This window comes from Manis pentadactyla, chromosome 1, assembly GCF_030020395.1.
Source record: "Manis pentadactyla isolate mManPen7 chromosome 1, mManPen7.hap1, whole genome shotgun sequence".
In the NCBI taxonomy this organism is placed as follows: Eukaryota; Metazoa; Chordata; class Mammalia; order Pholidota; family Manidae; genus Manis; species Manis pentadactyla.
Window position 1 is genome coordinate 16062405 of NC_080019.1, and position 25697 is coordinate 16088101.

The 25697-nt window shown below is 36.2% G+C and overlaps 1 protein-coding gene across 2 annotated transcripts in view; it reads right to left on the reverse strand.

Annotated features, from left to right (window-relative positions):
• Nucleotides 1–25697, reverse strand: part of TLL1 (tolloid like 1) — a 184090-nt gene that overhangs the window by 90136 nt on the left and 68257 nt on the right. For both annotated transcript variants that reach the window (XM_036889090.2, XM_036889091.2), the window contains exons 2-6: nt 20164–20274; nt 16479–16559; nt 14966–15118; nt 14170–14287; nt 8123–8301 (exon numbers count right to left, since the gene is read on the reverse strand). In XM_036889090.2, coding sequence (XP_036744985.2) covers nt 8123–8301; nt 14170–14287; nt 14966–15118; nt 16479–16559; nt 20164–20274 — 642 coding nt within the window. The remainder of the gene's footprint in view (nt 1–8122; nt 8302–14169; nt 14288–14965; nt 15119–16478; nt 16560–20163; nt 20275–25697) is intronic.

Genomic DNA, 25697 nt, shown 5'->3' on the forward strand with positions numbered 1-25697 from the left:
TTCCCACCTTCCTCTTATGACTACATCTGCCAAGACCCACAAAAATTATCTTCCTCTGAGATTCTTTCTATGAAACACTGAGAAAAATATAAAAATATGTGCATGTACACCCAACTCTGCAGGCTTCAGCCATGTGTGTCACCAAAGGTAAAACAACAGCAGCAAATTTCATTCAAAACTGAGGCAACATTCTCTTTGATGAATCCTACCCCAACCTCTACCTAGAAGACATTTTTGATCAAGAATATGCTTCAGGGCTTTATTTTCATTTATTTATTTATTTATTTGCTTTTCACAATTGTTATTTTAAATTCCAGAAATCATTTTAGGAAGTTTCTCAAGTGGCTGTTAGCATCTGCATTGTAATATTATTTCTTGAAATTTGAAAATAACAAAGCATTAAATATTTAGATCTATATCAATGGCTCCAGAAGTGGAGAATTTTCTCACATAGAGTTTAGGTCTCAGTGATTCAGTTTTCACAATTGAAGCAGCCTAAATTGGCTGTTTGTATATCTCATTTCATATAACTTAAAAACTTTTGAAATACCTAAAATCAAAGGTGAGTTATTAGAATTCCAAATTCAAGGTTGGAGCTCAAAATGGAACTATCACAACACTCATCTAACTAGGGTTTTACTACAACTGCCATATTACTACTAAAGATAAAAATGTCACATTAATAAAAAGTTTTCCAGAAGGCAATAAAGAAATCAAATGATGCTGCTGAGTATAATCTCTTCTACACGTCATAAAGAAATCTGGTATAGACTTGAGCCTGAAGGACACAGAACCAGCCTGCGGCTATGGAACCCAAATCCCTCTCTAAAGTGTTTTAGTCTACCTTTCACTGAATTTACACAATAAGTAGTTTTTAATGAGTTGGTCTGCCCATGTGAAATAAATGCTCCACAAATTTCTGGTGTCTATCTGGACTATAACCATTCTCAGGAAATACCCATCATTCTTTACAACCTCTCATAGAAGCAACCATTACACTCTCTTCTTCATACAGAAGAATAAGTGTATTTTAACATGTCCAATTCTAAGACAAGGTTTTCATAAGCTATGGAGTTGACTTTATAAATATTAATCTAAAACCTGCTGCGGAGCTCAACCTCAGGCATGATATGGGAACATATTCTGTAATTAAAACACAATGTTTCATAAAAATTCCTGAAACTGGAACATGAAGCAACTTCAGTCATACATTTTGATGCTTATAACTGAGCATTTAGCATGTGTATAACACAGTGTTTTGTGCTGGTTAAACAGAACATGGCAATACATGATCCAAATAAAGAAAATGAAACACACAGAAGAGGGAGGAGAGAAGAGATGCAAAGGCCCAGAGAAACTCAACAAAACAATAAACAAATGGGAAGCCTCCCTTTTGAAGGTTTATTCTAAAGTGGATTAAAATAATCCAATCCTCATACCAATTTGGCTCCTATCACACTCACTAATTTTGCATAAAAATGTAAGGCTAAAGTCTGCACTTCTTAGGCATTGCCCTTGAATAACACTTGGTCTTGAGCTTCCAGGCTAGGGCAAGTCATAACTGTTGAAAATTAATCTCCAGCACAAACTCTTTCATTCTAGAATTGCTCTGCTACAGGAGTTCCAAATATTCAGGAAATCTCACTCAATAAATTATTTCTTCTATTGGCCTGAGTGTTGAGTCACCAAAGTACGAATAGCCATAATTTGTTTAGTACAATGTCAAGTATTGTACATTTATGTAATATTTATACACTTTCTGCTTATTTTGCACACTTATTTATGTTGAACCAGAGCAAGAATCATGCTTGAAAGTGACTTCCTTTAAAACGTTTTCTCCGCATAATAAAGGAAACAGCTGTGGTCATAGCCAACTTGTTCTCAATGAATTGGTAATTGAGATAATTTTCAGAAATATTACCCCCTCTTTCTTTCATTCCTAATAATATAAAGTAAAAGATGAACATATTCTCAAGCATTAGTCTTCCGTATTGGCAGTATATGTTTTATTTATTTTTCTCTGACACTGAACACTGCAGATTATTTCACCATTCTTTTCAGTGATGCATAATTGACATACAGCAGTATAGTCATTTCAGGTGTGTAACATAGTGATTCAACATTTGTGTACCTTGGTAACTGGACACCACAATAAGTCCAGTTACTGTCTGTCACCATACAGAGTTAATACAATAATGTTGATTATATTCCCCTTGCTGTACAATATATCCAATGGCATTCCTTTTATAACTGGAAATTTGTACCTCTTGATCCCCTTCACCAATTATAAGTGGCCCCAAGCCTCCTCTCCTCTGGCAACCACCACTCTGTTCTCTGTCTCTGTGAATCTGTGTTTTGTTTTGTTCTATTTATTTCTAGATTGCACTCCTAAGTAAAAATCATACTTTCTCTGTATTTGCCTTTCTCTGACTTACTTCACTTAGCATAATGCCCTCTAGGTCCATTCATGTTGTTGCAAACGGCAAAATGTCTTTTTTTTTAAATGTCTGAATAATATTCCATTGTGCATATGTATCACATCTTCTCTATCCATTGACCTATTGATGGACACTGAGGCTGCTTCCGTATCTTAGCTACTGCAAATAATGCTGCAATAAACATGAAAGTGCATGTATCTTTTTGAACTTGTGTTTGCTAGATCATTTGGTAGTTCTATTTTTAATTTTTGGAGAATCTTCATACTACTTTCCATAGTGACTGCACCAGCTTAACATTCCCACCAATAATGTATGAGAACTCCCTTTCCTCAACATCCTCCCCAAAACAGGTCATTTCTTGTCCTGTTGATAAAGTTTCTGACAGGAGTAAGGTGATATCTTGTGGTTTTGATTTGCATTTCCTGGATGATTAGCAATGTGGAGCATCTTTTCATGTGCCTGTCCCCCATCTGTATTTCTTCTTTGCAAAAATGAATCCTCTGCCCAATTTTTAATTGGATTGTTTTATTTCATTGAGTTGTATGACTTCTTTATGTATTTTGGATATTAACCCCCTATCAGATAAATCATTTGCAAATATCTTCTACCATTCAGTAAGTTGCTTTTTCGTTTTGTTAATGTTTCCTTCACTACCCAGCTTTTCAGGTTGATGTCATCCTATTTGTTCATTTTTGTTTTTATTGACCTTGCCTTTGGAGTAAGATCCAAAATAACCGATTGTTAGGACCAGTGACCAGGAGCTCACCATCTGTGTTTTCTTCTAGGAGTTTTATCGTTTTAGATCTTACAATTAGGTCTTTAATCCAGTTTGAGTTCCTTTTTCATTAATGATGCAAGATAATGATTCAGTTTCATTTTCTTGCATGTAGCTATCCAACTTTCCTAGTGCCATTTATTGAAGAGACTGTTTTCTACCCATTGTATATTCTTGCCTCTTTAATCATAAATTAATTTGCCATATATGTGTGGGTTTCTTTCTGGGCTCTCTCTATTCTAGTCCACTGATCTATATGCCTGTTTTTATGCCAATTCTGTAGTGTTTTGATGATGATACTTTTTACTATTGTTTGAAATCAGAAAACATTGTATCTCTGGCTTTGCTCTTTCACAAAATTTCTTTAGCTATTTGTGGTCTTTTGTGGTTCCATATAAATTTTACAATTATTTCTTTTGGCTCTGTGAAAAATGTCATTAGAATTTTGATAAGATTGCATTGACAATGTAGATTGCTTTGGATGATACAGACATTATAATATTAATTTTTCCAATCCACAAACACAGAACATTTTCCCATTTATTTGTGTCTTCTTTCAATTTCTTTCATCAATGTCTTATAGTTTTCAGAGTTTAGGTCTTTCATCTCCTTAGTTAAATTTATTCCTAGGTATTCTTTATAATGCAATTGTAAATGGGATTATTTTTCTCAATTTCTCTTTCTGATAATTTGTTATTAGTGTATAGAAAGGCAACATATTTTTGTACATTAATTTTGCATCCTGAAATTTTATTGAATTAATTAATTAGCTCTAAAACTTTTTTGGTGCAGTCTTCATGGTTTTCTATATATGGTAGCATGTCATCTGCAAATAGTGACAATTTACTTTTTGATTTGTATTCTTTTCTTTTTCTTTATGCCTAATTGCTGTGACTAGGACTTCCAATACTATGTTAAAAAAAAAGTGACAAATACTTGATTTGTTCCTAATCTTACAAGAAAAGCTTTCACCTTTTCACCATTGGGAATGGCATTAGCTGTGGGTTTGTCATATATGGCCTTTATTATGTTGATGTACATTCCCCTTATATCCACTTTTTGAGAGATCTTATCTTAAATGGACTTTGAATTTTGTCAAGTGCTTTTCTGCATCTACTTGAGATGACCATATGATTTTTATATTTTATTTGATTGTAGTGTACCACAAGGATTGATTTGTGGATGTTGAACCATCCTTGCATCCCCAGAATGAATCCCATTTGATCATGGTATATAATCCTTTTAATGTACTCTTGCATTCCATTTGTTAATATTGTGTTGAGTGTTTTTGTATCTGTGTTCATCATTAATATTGACTTGTAAGTTTATTTTTTTGTGTGGTGTCCTTGATGGTTTGGCTCTCAGGTTAATGCTGGCCTTATAAATGAATTTTGAAACATTCCCTCCTCTTCAATTTTTTGGAAGAATTAGAGAAGGATGTGTTAAATCTTTGAGTATTTAGTAGAATTCAACAGGGAAGCCATCTGCTTCTGGACTATTTGAATAAGTAATCAAAAATCTCCCAAATAAACAATCTCTTTACTGGTACTTAGTTTATTCAGATTTCTATTTCTTCATGATTTAGCCTTGGAAAATTGTATGTTTCTGGAAATTTATCCATTTTCTCTAGACTCTCTGATTTGTTAGCATATAAGTGTTCCTAGTAGTTTCTTATGATCCTTTGGATTTCTGTAGTATCAACTGGAACTTCTCTTTCATTTGATTTTATTTTCACCTTCTTGCTTTTTTTCTTGGTAAGTCTAGCTTAAAGTTTGTCAATTTTTGCTAATCTTTTCAAAGAACTAGCTCTTTGTTTCAATGATTTTTCTATTGACTATTCAGCCTCTATTTCATTTATTTCTACTCTGATCTTTGTCTCCTTCCATCTATTAACCTTGAGTTTTGTTTTGGTTTTTCTAGTTCCTTTAGATGTGAAGTTATATTGTTTATTTGAGATGTTTCTTGTTTCTACATATGGCTATGAAGTTCCTTCTTACAAACTGCTTTTTGCTGTATTCCATAGATTTTGGTATGTTGTGTTTCAGCTTTCATTTGTCTCTAAGTGTTTTTTATTTGTCCTTTGATTCCTTCCATAAGCCATTGGTTATTCGGTAGCATGTTGTTTAGTCTCCACATTTATGTTTTTTCCAGTTCTATTCTTGTAATTGATTTCTAGTTTCACAGTTGTGCTCAGAAAAGACGCTTAATATGATTTCAATATTCTTGAATTTATTAAGACTTGTTTTGTGGCCTAATATGTGATCTGTCCTGGTGAGTGTTCCATATGCATTTGAAAAGAATGTGCATTCAACAATTTTTGGATGAAATGCTATATATTTGTTAAGCCTATCTAGTCTAATGTGTCATTTATGGCCAATGTTTCCTTATTGATTTTCTGTTTGAATGATCTGTGCATTGGTGTAAGTGGGGTGTTAAAGACCCCAAATATGATTGTACTGATGTCAATTTCTCCCTTTAGTTTGTTAACATTTGCTTTATATGTTCTTGTGGGATTGACATATAAATCAAGTATAGAAATTGAATGAATAATCATATCTGACTTGATTGTTTATAATTCATGATGCATGATCAAGACCAAAACAGTTTCTGTGATATGACTGCCCTTGCATTGTTCACCATGTAAGAACTTGTTCCCCATTGTCCACCATGTGGGAACGTCATGCTCCAGAAGATTGGAGACTGTTGAGAGTAAAGCTTGGTGTTGATTAATGATTGTGTACTGAGTCCCCTATGCACATAATTTTGACAAATTGTAGAGCTGTTTAACATTCCTTGAGGAAGTACTTTCCATTGAAATCCTTCTGAAGGGGCCTGCAAGTTTAAGGAAGGGACAGTGAAAGCAAACTTTTCCCTGTCTGTTATGGCTAAAAGAATTGTAAAAAAACAATCTTTAAGATCAATGATAGCCATGTTCCAGTCCTTTGGAATCATGGCCGGAAAAGGGAGACCTTGTTGTAAAGGTCCCATAGGTTTAAGGACTGCATTAATTTGTCTTAAGTCATGTAAGAGTCTCCAGTTTCCTAACTTCTTTTTTATAACAAATATAGGGGAATTCCACGGGCTTGTGGAAAATTCCAATCTATCTAGTTGAAGCTGTTCTTGAACTAATGTGTGTAACGCTACCAGTTTTTCTTTATTGAGGGGCCATTGATCCACCCAAACAGGTGTTTGAGTGGTCCACTGTAATGGCATAGGAGCTGGCAGCCATGTATCAATGACCCCTAAGGAAAAGATTGAACTGATGAAGGTTCGTCAAAAGACAGTGTGGTATGCCATCTCAATGCAATTCTTTGTTGTAGAGACACTGTTCATCTAGCTGTTGGGACTTTTTCAGAGGAAAGTATTCCATATATAGCTACAGATTGGTGTGTCTGTGGAAGGCTAGTTCGGGATTCTGTGCTGCCATGCTGAGTTACCTTAACTGAGAACTTATTTGTCTCTTATAAACTACTTATTTAAAGTTCTAATAGATTTCCATGACTTGTGCCTCATCTTTACCACCCACACTTCCCCATTATCAGTTAATGATCCCATGGAAGAATTGTTTTATTTTTTTAATCTGAACCTGCTCTGCTTTCAATCCTTCAATTATTCTCCAGTAGCTAAAGGATACTATTCTAAGTTCCCTAGCATCATAGAGAAGTTCCCCTACAATCTAATCTCCCTAATATCCTACTTGTAACTTACCATGTAGCCAAAATGGGCAAATAAAAATGATCCAGTTTTCTCTAATTGTATCTTTGGCATTATGTCTTCCAACTTAGAAATTCTATCACTCTTCTGTGCACTTAAAACACTTCTGCTTTACTTCTAAATTTCAGGTACTTTATGACTTCCCTCTTGACTCAAGAGGGCACATTTTGTCACACCTTCCTGGGACTCCGTGGTATTCTCAACACAAGAGTATAGTGACTTTTCTCACTCATGTGCAATTATTTGTATGCATGCACATGCCCCACACCCTGCTTTGTATTGTTCAGGATGGCAATTCCAAATCCAATAATACCTCTATAAATCACAAACATGGAAATCGGTGATGAGCAAATAAATAGATTAATGCTGTTAATTATAGGAAATTCTAAGGAATTCAATGTTTGTAAATTAAAACTGGCCATGAATAAGGAAATAAAGACACATTTTTGCTTTGCTTATGCTTGGAACACATGCTACCTTACAGGACAGTTGCAAACAATGGAATTTTCTTTTGGCAATTGAAATGAACTGATCTTTATGAATTTGTGAAAGTTAAAACAAATGAGATCCTTAAAATGAGGCTATCATCATACATCAACTTCCAGAGAATATTAAATTTTAATTAAATATTATAATCCAAATACAGAAAACACTCTTAAGAATTTGTCTTTAGGGCAGTCAAGTTTAAGAGGACATTTCAAATAAACTATTTAGACTATCTTGGAAATGACTCATTTCCCTGGAGTTTTCTCCGGAAATTGTTGCTGGTATAATATAGATTCCTGTGGTAGCAGGACGTTTCATGGCAAATTCTGGACCCTTTCTAAATCCCTACCTCATAAATTATAGAGCTAAGTATAGAAAGTGCTTTTAAAAGAGAACCATTTAATAATATTAACTTATGGTTCAACAGCCTACATCCAACTTGGATAGTACAGAAGATTAGAAATAAAACAGCTAAATCTTAAGAAGAAAAGCAAGCCTAAAAAAGCATGTGAGATCATTTGGTCTGACGGAAAAGCAAAAACAAGAACACCATTGTGGATAATTTTTTTTAAACAAGGAAAATACTCATTCTACCATATCAAAAAATAAAATCAGTTCACACTTTTTAAGAAGTTAAATAATAAATAGTATAAATATGAGTAAAAGTTATACAGTCAACCTTAGACCCAGCACATCTGAAGCCTCTCACCTGGCTGGATGTTTTCCCTTATGATGGTTACGTGGTTATCTCGGTCTGGTCGTGTGTGTTCATGCCAAAAGCCTATCACGTGACCTAATTCATGAACAACAATTCCAAATTTATCACAGTTCTTGCCAATAGAGATTGCCTGAGGTCCATTTCCCCGCCGACCTACATAGGAACAGCATCTAGAATGAAGTAGAGAGAGGAGATGGTGTGGATAAATTACAGTATGGGGAAACTTTTGTAAAGAATTGTTATGAACTATAAAGTCCAACATATTTGAAGGAAGAATAGCCTTTTATTAATAAACATGGATAACTTCTAGTGTTCTGGTAAATTTATATACAACAAAGTCTCCAAATAATTACTAGAAGTGATTTTGTAATACTAACTTATGTATTAGAAGATAGACCTTAAATCATTTTTAGACATGTCCAGAAGATACCAGAAAATAAAATACTTATGATGATCAATTTGCTATTATACATATAAACTCAAGACTCATCAAGTAACTAATATTTCTAATATACTTTTTATTCTCATAATATCTAAATTATTTAGGTAACTGCTTTGTCAATATGGCTATTTGGCAATAATCCATTATTTCAGTATTAAATATAAAAACAAAGTCTATTTTTTTCTTATTAAGAAAAACACAATTAAACTTATTTATAGAGGATGCTTATTAATCAGAGAAGGAATTTACTCTTCCTACTCATGGGAGAATTTTTTTTTAAAGAAAACCTTTAAAAGAAGAAGTTAGTTGAGAAAAATTAGTTTCAAAAGGTGAATTATCTAAGGCAAATGGCTAATGAGTGAAGAAAAAGTCTCCTGATAGAATTATATTATGAATATGTCAAGTGGTCTGGCTAAAACTGAAGTGTGTGCTGCTATTTCACCTTCTGAAATATCTTTTGCACTAGTGGAATGTGAAATATCCACATCTTTCTGTAAATTTTCCTCAATCTATCGTTATTTCTATATATTCAGTGATGTTTTTCTACCTAAAATACAGAAGTTCCATTGACTCATTTTGCATGCATGTGTGCACAAGTGCATGTTTGTGTATGAGAGTGCATACGCATGTGCAAGGTGGGCACATGGGCATACTCATTTTATGATGTTTTAAACAGTACAATAATGTAATAATTACAGTTACAAATATAAATAAAATTATACCTACAGTATCAATAATTAGGACTTACACTAAAATAGGTTCTCTATAGGACCACACCTCCAGACAGCAATAGAGGATTGTAAATAATTGGTCTTGAATAGTGAGGAATCATGATGCACCAGATGCCAACACCTTTTCTCACTTGTTAAATTAAGAGGAAATGGCCAAAAATTAATTGCCCAAATAACTAAAAGGATTTCCACTAATTTCAATTTTCAGAGTGAGTACGTTAATAGTCCTTTTGATTGCTCACAAATACAAATATTTGTCATCCCAATTATTTTTGTAAGCTTTAAATGCATTCTAACCTACACCATGCCAGTTAAGATGAATTAATTTGACTTTTCATTTACAAATCTATTATAACAGTTACTTAGGCTTAACAAATAAGTCATAGAAAAGAGAGGTAACTGATAGGAAAAAAATCAGGGAATTCTGTTTTTGCCTCCAAGTTGTTTTTTTTTTAATAGTATTTGTGGATAAAGTCAAGGTTCCTATGGCCAGGATCCTCACCTGAACCTAAACTACTTGATGATGTCACTGGCCTGCTGCTAGCCTACTGCTTCCACACCCAGAGGCAATAAGCTATTATTGACTGGGTCACTATATAAAGAGCTCTGCCCAGTGCTTTGAACAGAGGCAGAGATGAAAGAGGATTACAGACCTCCAGACTGTTGAATGCAGACATAATTCTAGTGCTCGACATATCGCCGGGAGAACAAAGCTGAGTAATAAACACTTTCACCCCAAGAACAAGTCTCACTGAATCCATAGTGAACTTCCCCAGGACTGAAACCCACTGGCAAGACAATTGGTGATGTCGACAGGATTCATTGTTGACCAAGGAAAAGAACAGGCTGCCCTTATGGGAGGGGTGCTTCAGCGGGCTGCCCCTATGAATGGGGAGACAGTGGATTGTCCCCCAGTGGGTATGTGGTTTGAGGTAGCTTCCCTCCTAGAGGGCTGGGCCCCACCGCAGAACTGGAGGCAGATGGAGGTGACACCTGAGGCAGTAGGGGTGGCCCTTGGTATAGTAAGTAAGTCCTTTGAGAAACAGAGTGCCCGTGAGGCAGGTGGAACTGTGGGTTGGCTGCTTCTCACAGTATTTTAAAAAGTCTACAGATGAGAAGAATATGCTCCTGAAAGAGACATAAGAAATGGCAGCACAAGAACATGAGCTGTGAACTGCTGTTGAAGAATGAAATGGCATTGATAGGCGAGGAGGCAGAACAGGAACACCAGCTGCAAGGTGCCGTTGAGGAGGTAAAAATTTGTTGGTGACTGAAATGGCATCACTATGAGGTACGGTGGAAGAGGTAAAGGCCATGAAGGAAAAGGACAGACCCCTGCAAAAAGCACAAGAAGAGGCAGTGCGAGAACATGAGCTGTGAGGTCCAGTGAAGGAGGTAAAAGATTCCCTACAGAATGAGAAAGCAGTGCTGCCAGGTGCTCTGAAGGAGGCAAACGCAATAGAGGGGCCAGGCATTACCTTTACCATGGATACATCGCCTCAGCTGACCCATACAAGCTTTCTTGTTTATTCAGTGGAAAACTAAAGTACTTCTAAACCTGTCGGATCCTATGTGATCTTCACACATACATCTTACCATACAGCCTCAACTCCTGCAACAGTCCCTGTCATTCACTCCCCCGGGATCACTTGGTCCCCTTGCTGTGCCTTGAGAACGCAAATTCTCTAGCTCCAGACTCTTTCAACTCCTGTTCCTCTGACAGGAACTCTTGTCCTCCTAGACAGCTGCCTCAGTTTCAGGTCTGTGAAAATGCTCTTCTATCCCATCTACACTGCTTCCCTCTTTGTCCTACAACTAATGACCTGCTAGTATATTTTATATTTCACTTATCTTTGTGTTTTTTCTCTGCCTCCCCACCCTAGAATGTAGGCTCTTTGGGACAGATGACTCACTTTTGTTCATTGCTGTATCTCTATTCCCTAAAGTATAGTCTGGCACATAGTAGAGCTCAACAGATACAGATTGGGGGTTGCCAGACCTGGGAGTGGCAAGTGGGCAAAATTGGTGCAGGTGGTCAAAAGGACAAACTTCCAGTTATAAGATGAGTGAGTCCTGGGGTTGGGAGTCACATGCAGCCTGGTGACCACAGTTAATAATACCATTTTGTTTATTTGAAAGTTTCAAAGATAGCAGATCTTAAAGTTCTTATCTCAACAAAATTAAAAAAGTTTTGCAACCATGTGAGGTGATGGATATTAACTAGACTTACTGTGGTGATCATTTCACAGTATATGTAGCTATCAGAGCATCAGGATGTATACCTTAAAGTCATGTAGTGTTACATGTCATATATCACAATGAAACTGGAAGAGGTTCATTAAAAAATTAAGTAAATAAATACCTATTGCTGGAAGAAAAGATGTCATCGGTGCAGGAGAGAGACAACACACCCGTGGCTGGTGGGGCATCCAAAACAGAAATGAGATGCTTATGGCCAGCCTTCCTGGCAGCCCCCCTCAGCCTGGCTGCCCACTTTTCCAATAGCGTGATGCCATAAATTATCTAACAGGCTTCCAACAAGTTTTTTCTGCTTACAATAATCAGTCTCTCTTGTCTGCAAACAAGAATCCTGGCCGGCGCACCTCATTCGCCTAGCTATCACCTTCTTACGGAAAGAAAACATCTTATATTCGCTTTTGTAGACCCAAAAGTTAGTGCACAGAGTGGCACAAAATGAGGATTCAATAAGTATAGGATGTCATAATCTGAATAACCAAACAGCCAAAGTTAAATACAATTTAAAACACGAAATCTAGAAAATACCTAAACCACCCTAAGTTTATTTGTTCGGTTGGTTTTTTTCTGGAAGTCATTGAAAATTAGCAGATAGGAAAAAGTGAGATTATTCTAGAAATGATCTAGTAGGGTGAGAGAGGAAATGTAAAATAGAGGACATTCAGCAATGTAACAAAGGCGACAGCTTCAGTTACATATATCTCAGCCTTACAAAGAAGTCAAAAAACTTCTGTTAATAAAATGATCTTACATTTTGTTGATAATAATTAATTATCTTGTAAAATAGATAAATACCACTGACAAGAATAGGTATTCATTGGAAAATATTTATAGTTCCATTCAAACCTTTTGCCAATACAGGATGAGAGGTTAAAGCAAATGTCGCGCTGAAGGTAGATCAAAGATTTCATACACCTGGAAACATGCATGAACATATGTACACATACAGACATGCATAAATACAAGTATATGTTAGAACAGAAAGTTCTGACAAAACTGGCAAAAACTCTAAATGTTGAAACGTTTTGCTTTTTAAATATTATTTTACCACCTACCAAAGGCCTGATGCAGAATTAGGCACTCAATAAATATTTACTGAATTAAAGCTGATGATAGCAGAACAAGGCGAGAAATAAAAGGTTCTAAATGATACAGGTGGTTCCATATCTAATGACTCCCCCTACAAATACAGAGGAGATTATCTTAGCTTTTGTTTAACAGCAAGAACTAAAAGCTGCCTAGTTAGTGGTTGAGCTAAACCAAGATGAGGGATAAAAGTCACCAATACCATCAACAGCACCACCTTGCAGACCTTCCTAGTCAATGGAGATTTGCTGTTGATATAGTTAAACATAGTACATGACATGCAACAGCTCTTATGAGAAAAAGGACGCAGAACTCAAGTTCCATAGGAGTGGCAAGGTTTGACTTGACATATTATTCTAGGGGCCCTCAGCATTTCATGCAACACCAATTGCCAGACTCTTTAATAATCTAAATTAATTTTTATGACATGTAAATACAGCATTAGCACAGCAAAATAATAATAATAATAATAATAACAAAATAACTGTTTCATGCAATAATAGCTAATAATTGTCATTCCAAATAAGATGGAGAAGCTGCAAAATGATTAGAATGATTAACAGGCCAATGACCAGTTCCTATAGAGTATTACCCTTCCTGTCACTAGGACATCATACAAGGTAGATATGAACTGGAAAATGAGTGCCAAAATGTAACACTACTGCTGCAACGGCCACACACATATGTACCAACAGATCTTGAGAGTATGATTTCCATAGGGCAGCTACAGAGAAGGATCCCTGAGGAAGACAATGACTTCACTGTCAAATCTCCAAAATCACTGAAGCACATGCTCTTCGTTACCCCTTCAAATTTTTATGTTCTCCTACTATAGGATTAGACACAATGTGCCTCAGCATATGTGCAAAGGTTGGATACTCTCTTGATCATCTGCTGGTGGGCAGTGTGCTGGGTGTCCTATAGGGAGCAAATGTAGAACACAGCACCGTAGGAGGCAACACTGAAGAATATCAGGGAGTGTGGCATCTTGCTCTGACTGGCATGTTTTGAAGATAATTCTAGTGGTGGTGATTGGGTGAGGAGATGAGAGCCACTGGAGTAGACCACGTGTGGAGCAGACCATGTGTGCAGCAGACTGCATGTGGTACAGACCATGTGTGGAGTAGACTGGGTGTGGCACGACAAAGACATGAATGGGCCACAGCACTGACGTGGACAGGCATGGAAATCCACAGACAAGGGGAATAGTGAGAGAGCTCACTGCACAGATTTTAGAGGGAGTACAAGAGATCCACCAGGCAAGGACATTAGAGCTCTTACTCCGATGAGTGGGATGTGACCCATACCCCTGTTACAGTTGGGACACAAGGAAAATTAACTGAAGAGGCAGGGATACACTTAGGGTCTGTGATCAAAGAACATGTTTATTTAAAATATGCCATTTACTTGTGTAAAATTCGCACTTCCTCACAAGCAAAATCCTAAGCAAATATGAAGAAGTGAGTCCTACCTATGGATTTGTTCCCTTCAAACTGGCTGAAATCATGCCTGGTCCTACTTACCCACAAGGTCTGTACGTGAAGACAATGTAACTCTCCTCGTCGCTCCTTTCGATGAAGGTCACACACGTGTGCTTTTCCCAGTGCCTCATGGCCTGCTTGAACATGGCTCGCTGGCTGCCTGAGGAAGGACAGCACGTTAGTAAAATGCATGCTGCTCCAGGACGACTGCCTGCTGCCAGCTCCTCTGGCCGACAGGAGCTGGGCAGTTCAGATGCCACCACTGTCATCAGCCAGTGAATATGGGGCTAACCTCACACCTCCATTAGAAAAGGATGCTAAGTTGCTGCACTGATGGACAGTGACTGCATTGGGGTATGGGTGGGGACTTGATAATACGGGTAAATGTAGTAACCACATTGTTTTTTCATGTGAAACCTTCAATAGAGTGTATATCAATCATACCTTAATAAAAAATTTAAAAAAAAAAAAAAAAAAAAAAGGATGCTAGCTCTGTCGCCAGAAGGTTCAAGCTCACTACCCGTACAGGGCTCCATACATGGGACTCACATTCTTCCTCAGTGGAAGAGAAGTCAGTTTCCAGATTTGATGGGCACATTTGGAACTCAGTTCAAATCCCAGAATAGTACTTTGGGCTCTTAGATCTCAAGACTAAAGATGCTTTTCAATTTCAAAGGCATTCTGAACTGTTCAATCTAAAGGGGAACAGGTTATTTCTCAAGGTTGATTTAATACTATGTTTTACATATTAATATTCTTTAAAAATATAAAAATTTATATTTGTCTGTACAATAATTTTTCTGTCCTTATCAAAACAGACACTCTGGGTATCTCTTACCAGTGAAGTTGCCTCCAATAACATAAGGGATGACGCCTCCAGGCCATATTCTTTCAGTTCTTGATGTAGCAGCTCTAGGAACTCGGTTTTTCTCACTTTGCCCTGAGAATTTTAGAGGTACTTTGCCCTTAACTGTGTTGTTTTGCCCCAAGCCTGTAATGACATTTAAAACATCCTGTGAAACACAAGTCCATGATCAAGGAATCCTTCCTCTTAAAGGACAAAAGTTAAACTGTCTTACATATTTGTGTCAATATGCCTGAAGTCAAAATGATTAAAGAAAAACTTCATTTATATTACATACTTGAAAAGGACATTAAAATATTTAAGTATTTCATGTCAAAATACTGTTTTCTGATGCTCTATGAGCAAATTTTAGTGAATTTCCATACAACAACCTGTGGTGGATAGAAAGAAGACAGGCAGAATTATAGGCCACAGAAAAATGGTTTTATGCATTATAATTTACAACATCACTACCAATTCACCACCAGAAGATAAAATGGGCTTTGTTTAAAAATTCCCCATGACAGTCAAAACTCTTCTTACTCCTCCTAGATCCTTAATCCTTTAAATCAGAATTGATGTTCTATAGCATGGGCTAAAATCATGAATATCACAACATATAATAAATGAAATGATGTTAAGACAGACATGCCTTCCTGAATGATGGGATTTCTTCTGGGTTCCAAAGTTTTACAGCGTGATTTAGAGATCAGTACACATGTGAACAGGTCAACATACAATGAAGCCTATCTGGAGCACTTTCAAGTCTGTAATCATGAATTTTTTTGGTGGTTTTCATAGTATTTTCACTGTTTTTGTTTTTCCTAAATTTGCATTATCATTCTTTCTTATTCATCACTCACAGTTGTTATAAATATCCTATTACTGTTGTTTATGCTGCAGACACAACAAGCATTGAATGCATGCCTCTCAATTCCCATGTTCCTAACATGTATCATTTTAATATCATTTTAATAAAACAACTCTAAAATCTAAAGATAGCAGTTAATAAATTAAATACAATAAATCATAATTAATTATGCAACCAGAAGGCCATTTCTCTATGTCTATTTTTGGAAGGGTCAAAAACATTTCCTACTATTTTTAATCTAACAAATCAGTCTGTCAATTTACTTTGTGTATTCTATTTCAAAACAAACAGGCATGATATTTTTTATTTGATTAAAATAGATGTAGTTCCATGCTGAATCAAAACACCTTAGTGTAATATCTAATTTACTGGCAATAAATATCAATGATAAAATTAAATTTTATTACTTTTTAATAAGGAGAAGCTAAAAATAAGTTAAAGAAATATTTCAATTGTCCCAAATTAATTTCTAAAAACTTACATCAAATATCAATAAACAAAGTTAAAATGAATAAAGGCCTCTTTGTCAGTATATATCCTTACATATTTTGCATCATAATGGAAAACTGAACTGCTATTAGTATAATATTTACTGTACATCAAGTCAAGCGTCTGCAACTTTAAACATTGATATACCAGAGCCAATTCTTCTTATCCTTTCTATAAGTTGGTAGAGAGCTCCTCGTTTCTTTGACATACCATGGTCTCCAAATCCACCTTAAGAATAAAAGAAAATAATTAAGTTAAAATTTACTGTACTTCTAAGTTCTTATAAACAAACAATAGTAATAGGCTACATTAATTTCTCTTTAGACATCTTTTTTTAATGCAGTATTAGAGTGTTAGAGTCATGAATACCCGTAAATCTTAGAAGAGGGCAAAAATTCTACAATAACAAATTTTGGTAACTAAAAAAAAGAGTGTTGGGCAGATCCAGAGAGCAACCTAAATGACTTTATTTGGACATTATGGCAGTTGAGTCATCCATGGATCATCTGAAACTTTTTCTTCACTGTGGCATGGCATATGTAGGGTATGTTATACTGGACATTACATAGGATGACGGCAAGTTGTTCTGCCCTGACTATTGCATTCCAGCTATTTCAACAATGCAAAATAAATACCTTAAGACACCAAATCAGCAAATGCAAACAAAAACATTAGAAGACCAAATTTCTAGTCCAAGATTTTCTCCAAAGCTTTGATCAATTTTGAAGTATTTTTAAAAGCCCATCATATTTTTTAATATATTCAAAGAAAATTTGACAATTAGCTGCCGTAACTAATATAAAAACAACTAAAAGCCAACAACACATATTAAGAAAAAAGTCACAAGATGAGCATCCAAAAGGATGTTTAGCAGGGAAATGTCTCACTATACAATTTGCAAAATTTATAAACAGAAATGTAAAGATTTTAAATCTCAAGAGATAGAGGAGAGGGTCAGGATAAGGAAATGCGCTTTTTTACAGTATTGCCAACAAAGAGCAGTAAAGGTGGATTCCCATCTTAAGTCAGAAAGCAGAACACGTGACAGAATCCAAGTCCTTGGATTTCAGGGCTTAAATAAAATACCCTCCCAATTCTATCTCCTATTTTCTCTTCTCCTTGAATTTTTAATAGACAAATAACAAAGAGATCTCATTGAGCAAACAACCAATATAATCACCCGTGACACCAGATCAATTCACACTGTGGGCTAAGACAACCAAAAATCCATAGACAACAAACTGTTCTCAGACTCAACACTATTTTTTCCAAACACCTTTTTTTTTCCATTTTCAATTAATATCAAAACTTAATTACCTAGACTGAAGCTAATAAAAACAAAAACAATAATAAAAATTACCATATAAGCCTCTTAGAGGAAAAAATCAATTAAGTCCTTATAAGGCAGATGAGATAGGGTGCTTGTCCATGACTAGCAATCTGCTCAGCTATTTGTGTTACATGTTCACATTTTTACTGCGTACCCTTGAGAAAATTTTTTGAAATTTTTTCATTGAACATTTCACAAAGATGAGGTAATATCTAAATGTATTCATTCCTAAGTTGTTGTAAGAAACATTTTTAAAAGATGGCATCTATATATTTGAAATGACTATTACGTAACAATGGTACTTCATATTAGATAGGCCTAGAACATACACAAATAGATTTAGAAGTATTCTAATATGAGAAAAAAGAAATGTCTTAGTTAATTTGAGGTAATTATAAGAATAAGGGTAATTATATAGAATTGAAAAAACAATGTTTCAATATTATCAAAGGCAATGTTTTCAGTTTTTATCAATTTTAAATGTCCTATAGCAATTGAAATAAAATTCTGTATAGGTAATTCATTAAAATAGAAAAAGGGAATTCATAAAAGAAGTGGTTATTTTCTCACATATTCTAAACATGAAATAAAAATATACAAAATAAATAAATATTTGTGAGAAACACTATACAGTTTGAAATCAGAAAATTCAGCACAAAGTAACAAGAAAGGGAAAAGACAGAGTAAGTAAAAAAATAAAATAAAGGTTTTTACATTGTTTGAAATTCAATTAAGCAGTTAAGGTTACTTTCAAGCATGTGTACCTTTTATATATATATTTACAATAAATGTATTTATGATTGACAGTGTAATCTGTTTTATGCTATTATTTATCTAAAATAATATTTTTCTTCCAACTATAACTACTTCAGATCTTAACTATAAATGAAATCATAAAACTAAAGAGTATTAATTTTCTTTTCCTCATAGAAAATGAATGCCCCCAGTACAATGGGGAGACAATGGGTTAAATAAATGACCTGAATGAAGTTTGAAACTAACAAAAAATTTAATAAAAACTGAAATGTAACAGGGCAAATCTAGGATTCTGTTGAGCTGTCCTATTGTTGTCGTGAGAATACACTGTCCCAATGGCAGTACTAATTGTGAACAGCAATGGGCAAGTCTGTCAATAAACATATACTGTAGGGATGTCTTTTCTGTGACTACACAGTAAAGCAGTTTTCCTCCTACATTTGGTGTATGCTTTAGAAAAAACTGTCATTACCTATAACAAAGGCCAAAGCATACCTTTCTAAGTAACGTGTTATTTTGAATAAATTCCTTAGTCTTTATTATCTTATATAAACTTCGTAGATATAACAGTATTTTGTTGATATAGGATAATGTTCTTTTCTTTAAAAAAGTGCGTGCTAACCTACTTAACGTTGAAATGCCATGCTGTCTGAAATTAATTTCAAAATGTGGTTTTGTATGCACACCAATAAACACACAGAGCAAATATGGCAAACTGTCAACAACTGTTGGATCTAAGAGGTAAGAATATCTTTGCATTGGTGTTTCTTAACGCTATCTTATCACCTTTTCCACATATTTCAAATTTGCAGTAATAAAAAGTTGTGAAAGAAATAAATTGGTCAGAGATATTAACTCAAAATAAAAAGTCTTTTATCCTGTAACATATTCATCTGTTAGAAATCACAAAGGAATTACATATTTTATTTTCCACAGAACAGAATAAAAATGCATTGGATGTGAAGAGATCAATGAGATCAAAAGCATGGTACCAAATACATTTCTTAGCTATAAGCACACAAAAAAATTTTAACCTTTTAACTGCAATTTTTCTCCAAAATGAAATATAGAAATATCATATCAAGATACTATAAATATTTTTTAAATGGTAATTAAAAACATTTTTAAATGAGATCCCAAATAACCTTTTAAATATTGTAAGTCTCATATAGGTATAATTCAAACATGTTCAAACCACTAAAATTGAAATTGTCTTCTGGGTTTTTATAAAAATCACAGACAGGCAGATAAACAGATGTGAAATTTTCTAAATATTTGTTTATAATTAAGAATTATTTACATTTTGCAACTCAATATTTAAATGGAAGGCATCTGGATATAATGTTAAGAATATGAAGTTCGTGGCCTTGCTCAGAATTGAATTTTGTTCCTGACTCAGCCACTTCCTGGCTCGGTGACAACAGGCAAACTATATGACTTATAAGCCTCAATCTTCTCACTTGTAAATCACAACACTGGTCAGCTGGAGTTGTTATATTTCCAAGAATTTATATCTGCAAAGCACTTAAACGAGGCCTAGTACATGATAAACGCTACAACATGTGTATTAAATTAATTAATTAGTAAAATGAAAGCTATGAACAAAATCTAAGTAGACTCATTTGTGTCCAGGAAATAAGAGTTCATCAGTGGGATACAAAAAAATGATTCAAAGAGTATTTACAGCATATGAAGAGTATATTTTCTCCAAAATAAATGCAAATTGAATCAAATAATCAACCATACCTGTGGTATGTCCAAGGTTTCCAAAGGGGTTCTGTGTAAGGTCAATTGTCCTATCAATTTGAAAGATATTTAAGTCTTCATCATCTAAGGCAATATCACCCCAAAACACAGCTAAAAAAAGAAAAGTCCAATTAAAATGTAAAATATTTAAGAGCAAAATCACTGCAAACAAAGCTAACTAGAAAAATATTGCTAAAAATACAGAAATGTGGCCCATAGAGTATAGATATTTCAGGAAGTAACGGTTCCTGAATCTTTTGGCCCTGTTACAGTCTCAGACCACCTGTAAGGGGTTTGACCCACAGTGTTTACACTGACGTTTGAGGCCTGGGGGAAAGGCCATTTCTTTGAATGGAAAGGTCACTGATTTACTAGAGATTCTAAGGAACAGGAATCATGGCTAATTTGTGAGTAAGTGAAAATGTGGTAAGAATGGATGCCTGTGAGCAGAGGCAGGCCCTCACTGACAGGCAGGAGGAGGAGGAGTGGACGCAAGTAATCCCGGACTGGGATGACCTTATAAAGCAGGGGCCAGTGAGACGTGAGAGCATCATGCTGGTATAGCAACTCCTTCACCACATTCTTACATGCTTACAGTGTGGTTTCTCTAAAGATGGCATGCCTCTGCATTGCCACAAACGTATGAATGACCACCAAAAGCTGTATTTAGTCGTTTACCTAGGCTATGGGTGCTAGGCCCTTGACCTTTCATGACAAATAAGACATTGTCCAGAGCTGTAGCAGCTTCAGAATTGTTACCCTAAATCCTAGAAACACTCTCACTCTACTTTTTATACTCAGTCTTTTATGCTACTTAATAAAGCAAATTTCTACACAACATTGTGGAAAGAATAGGAGAATTTATTTAAAACCAGTATGTGATTCTCTCTTCAAGGTCAGAAATGTACATAACATAACAAAAAAAATGGCCTCCTTCATTTGAGTCCAAAACTAGATTAATCAACCCCTTTGTACTAGCAGATGTCAAAACATAAGAACTTTAGGGAACACAGCAAACTTGAGAGAAAAAATTAATCATGAGGTAGTAAAACACTGACAGATGCCTGGGAAATACTGGGATATTTGTCTCTTGATACAGGTTTACAAATTTCCTTTTTTAGAATATTCTTCAGATTCTTTTTCTGTAAAACCAAAAGGGAGAGAAGGAAAATTCATGAAACAGGAAGTGACAAATTCCGGGCTTTTCAGATCACTGTCTTTTACTGGATCTAAGCCTTAATATTTATGAATTTTAGCTATAAAAAACTAGGTAATGACAGTAGTTAATTTATGAAATTTAAACTTCAATCCTGAAAGTTATGCAATGCTTTAGGCATTGATCAAAGTTTTATCATGTAAAATTAGTTATCCACTTTAGGTCCCTCATACAAAACTAACATGAAGTAAAGAAGGGGTTAGATATGTGTATAAATCTAGAAAGGAAGGAAACAGAAGTTAGTTCAAGGTAGGTTATCAGTTCAACATATGGAAAAATCTTCACCCAAATTACAGGTCTCTCACCGGCCTCCCTCGTCTTCCCTGCTGTCATGGACGGCAGTCTGCAGAAGTGAGAGGCTTTACCATCCTTCACTAGCACAGGGACAAAGTAAGGAAAATCTCTAGGATAGGGTTTAGTCTGGCTAAGAGAGACTGAACCCAGACTCCCACCAGCTCCGCACACATGCAGCCCCAACTGCTGGTATTGCACTGCCCTGCAACTTGACATCCCAAGTAACAGACAGCCTGCCAAAGTGCGTGAGTTTGCAATTACATAAAAGGCTGTTCATTCTCATAAAAATAAATTTTGCATTTTTTTTCCAAGATTGCACGCTACTTTAAAGTAAATGGGAGTTTGCTAGCCATTTAAATCTTCCATCACTGTATTTCCTACACAGATGGTTGTGGGTGCTGGCCTGCAGGGACCTCTGCCTGGCTCTTCCCTTCTCAGTGCTGGGGGAAAGCTGAGCCTGGCTGGGGTAACATTAATGTGCATAGGAGCCGCAGCAGATCGGGGCAAAAGGTGCTGATTTATTGAGTTGGGGGAGAGGCCTCAGATCCTACATTTTAACAAGCCCCATTACTGCAGGTAATCATCAAGGCCATCGGCCCCATTAACATTATTACTCTTCTGCAAGAAAAATCCTCCACCGCTCTCTGAGTCCACTGATTGGCTTGAAAACTGAGGCGCTCAGCCAGACAAAACGCAGTGTGTCAGCCCCACATCTATGTAATGAGAGTGGTGTGAATGGAATAAAACTGAGATGGGCTTTAGCGCTTTATTTCATAATGACTGTAAAACATGACAGGATTCCTGTTTGGAAGACAGACCAGCAGTCCAAGGATATGGCACTTCACAGAAGCAAAACACTAATTCTGGGGAAACAAAAGGCACCAGGCCGGATGAGTCCTGAGAGGACACCAAAGGGCTCTGAATTCATAAGCCTGTTTTTTACTTTATTGTTATTTTTTTCTGAACTAATAGCTTGGAGGTTCTGCATATGCCATGAATTGCTTCAGGAGAAAACCACACATTTTTTTGAGAACGGGCAAGAGTGAGAGACTCAGCCAACTTATTTACCTGCAGGCTTGGTGTGCTGTGGGTCACGTGCACCTTTAAATCTTGGTATTTCCAACAGAAAAAGTAGAATTTTCTACCGACCACGTAGTTTAAGATGCTGGACTTCCTTCTTTATATTGCACACATTTGAAGGTTTTCCTAATTCATCCCCTACTTAAATCTAAGTATCATATTTCTGCATGCTAAAATAGTTTACTGATGCATTGGTATAGTAAGCTGGACCGTGACAACTTCTATTATTATGGGTTAGAATCTGCACTATAATTTAACATATATTGTTCTTTAGGCCCTGAGTGTCATTCTCCAATCCACTTTGGAGGTTTTTGCTTTTCTTTATGGTAATTTCCATTTATTTTGCATCAAACAACAAAAATTAGAAACAATTTTAAAAGTATGAATGATGACTCATTAGCCGCATTTGATACAGTGATGCTTATAAGACCTGAGAGCAACATGGAAACTGGCCACAGATGACAACATTACACAGTGCCAAAGTACAATTAGAGTATTTACTAACTGTTAGGAATTCTGCTTGGATTCCTATGGTCAAAGATGGGGTTGGAACTAACCAATAGGCCAAAATAAAATGTCAAGAAGAACAATTTTTAAACTACATGGCAAACCACAGGTTTTTTCTCCTGAAGGATATTTGCATTCAATGTACTACGAAAAAGAATTTTTAACTGGAGACCAAGAAAGGCAGGGTGCTTTTACTGTAGTAGGCAGAGTAAACACATCTTACAAGGGATGCATGGTGAGAAAAAGCAACCCCAGTGATTCCCTGCCCTGACTACATGATGCCCTTCCTGCCACCTCCCATTCCCTGATGACCCTTAGCCTGTCAGCACTCAGGATGGGGCCCTGTGCCAGCTTCCAGGCGCCCCATGTCTGGCTTCCTGACAGCACTGTTCAGGACCACGTAAGTTATGGGCATGTCACCGTGTTTGCAGGGGACAGGTTCAGAGGTCCACACTAGGACTCAACAGGGTCACACAAAGTAAAGAACCACTACTTTTGCCAAAAGCAAAGCCTCTCGGTTCACTCAGGGTAAACACTTGTAAATTAAATACCCTTAAGAAAATTAATCTAGTTCCTTGGATTGATGCTAAGATGGGTGATGGAGGGTCGGGGGCGGCTCCTGGAAGGGCTGCGGTAGACCAGATGGCCGAGCTCCCCAGGCACTGCCTGCAGAGAGCCCCTCAGGAACCCTGCTGGCCACCCCACTGGGCAGCCCAGCTGCTCTGTCCGCTGAGCCTCTGTGCGTGCAGCCAGGCCCCGCGTGCCCAGGGTGCTTCCATCAGCTGCCTCCCCCAGCTCATGCTGAAACACTGACGACGGGAAGCATATGCTCACCTTAAACCTCCACGCCTGGAGGCCAAACGTAAAGTAGGTCCTTAATATATACTCTGAGGTACAAAAAAATGCAAATGAGAAAACCCCATTTGGTTATGAGCTGCATAACAAAAATGAGGCTGGGTATACTACATATGCAAATTTGCCTTAAGACCAAAAATAATGGCTATTCACCCATGCCAAAGACTAGGTATTTTGAATCCTTTCAACCTGGAGTGTATTACTGCTATATACTTAATGAAAAAACAATTAAAAAGCAGCTCCCATCTTTTTCTTCCAGTAGTATATATTGTTAAGTGTAGTTATGGGAAGCGTGTCCGTTTTCTCTAAACACCACACTGATATGTTCACGAATGCGAAACTAACACATTGGCTTTCTTGAGATTGATGGGATTTGAAGAGATAGCTCAAAGATTCAGTAAGAGCCAAAGCACATGCATATTACTTTTTCCATACACTTAAGCTTTCTGCTTTTATTGATACTGGATTTAGGGCAGGAGAATGACTTCATGTGAAGGCTTGACATGGCTTCCGTGGCTGCCAGGGCTGCGATAAAGGTTGGGTGTCTCTCCAGAAGGGAACAGAGAAAGCCCAGAAGTCAACTGCTTTTACATGATTGATGACCACTAAGCAAACTCCCAAGGCAAAGGAAGATTTTGCAAAGGTTCAAATTTATACATTTTGGAGACAATGTTAAAACTGCAGAGAGAAGGTAATTTTCTGATGCCCTTTAATGTGCACAGAATACATTTTTTCCCCCAGAATGACAAACATGAAAGTTCATTTAAGTCTCAAGTTTGGGAAACAATGATCTAAACTTTTCAAAGCTCCTGAAACAATACAAAAATAAACAAAGATAAACATTTTTTTTTTAAATCAAATGTACATCACAGTGGTTTGACAGTCCCTCCACCCACTCCCCTCCCCCTTGGTAACCACTAGTCACTTCTCAGTATCTATGAGTATAATGCTGTTTTGTTCCTTCTGTTTTGCTTTGTTTTTATACTCCACAAATAAGTGAAATCATATGGTATTTGTCTTTCTCTGCCTGGCTTATTTCACTGAGCATAATACCCACTAGATCCATCCATGTTGCTGCAAATGGCAGTAGTTCTTTTCTTTCTATGGCTGAATAATATTCCATTGTGTATATATGTACCACTCTTCTTTATCCATTCATCTACTGATGGACACTTAGGTTACTTTCATATAGAGACTCACAGAACACTCTTCAAGAAAATATAAGCATAAGAATTTTTTCACATAGTACATTCTTTAAATTAAATTTCTAATAATTGAGAAAAAAGTATGTGTAATCCAATCATTTTAGTGGTTGTTTATAAGAAAGCATCCAGTGTTATGCTTTATTTAAAAATAGGATATTTTTCCAAGATCTGTGTATTCATTTCCACCATATGCCATCACCTGAGTGGAACAAAGTCATCCAATCTACAGCTAAAAAAGTGTACATATGATGAAGTTAGATTAAACAGTTTGCTTATCCCCCCTCATAAACAGGAGTGAAAGTTACCTGCAGGTAACATGGCTTTTACCTGGCCACTTAAGCAAGACATCTTTATTTCCCAAAGATGGTTTTTGATGG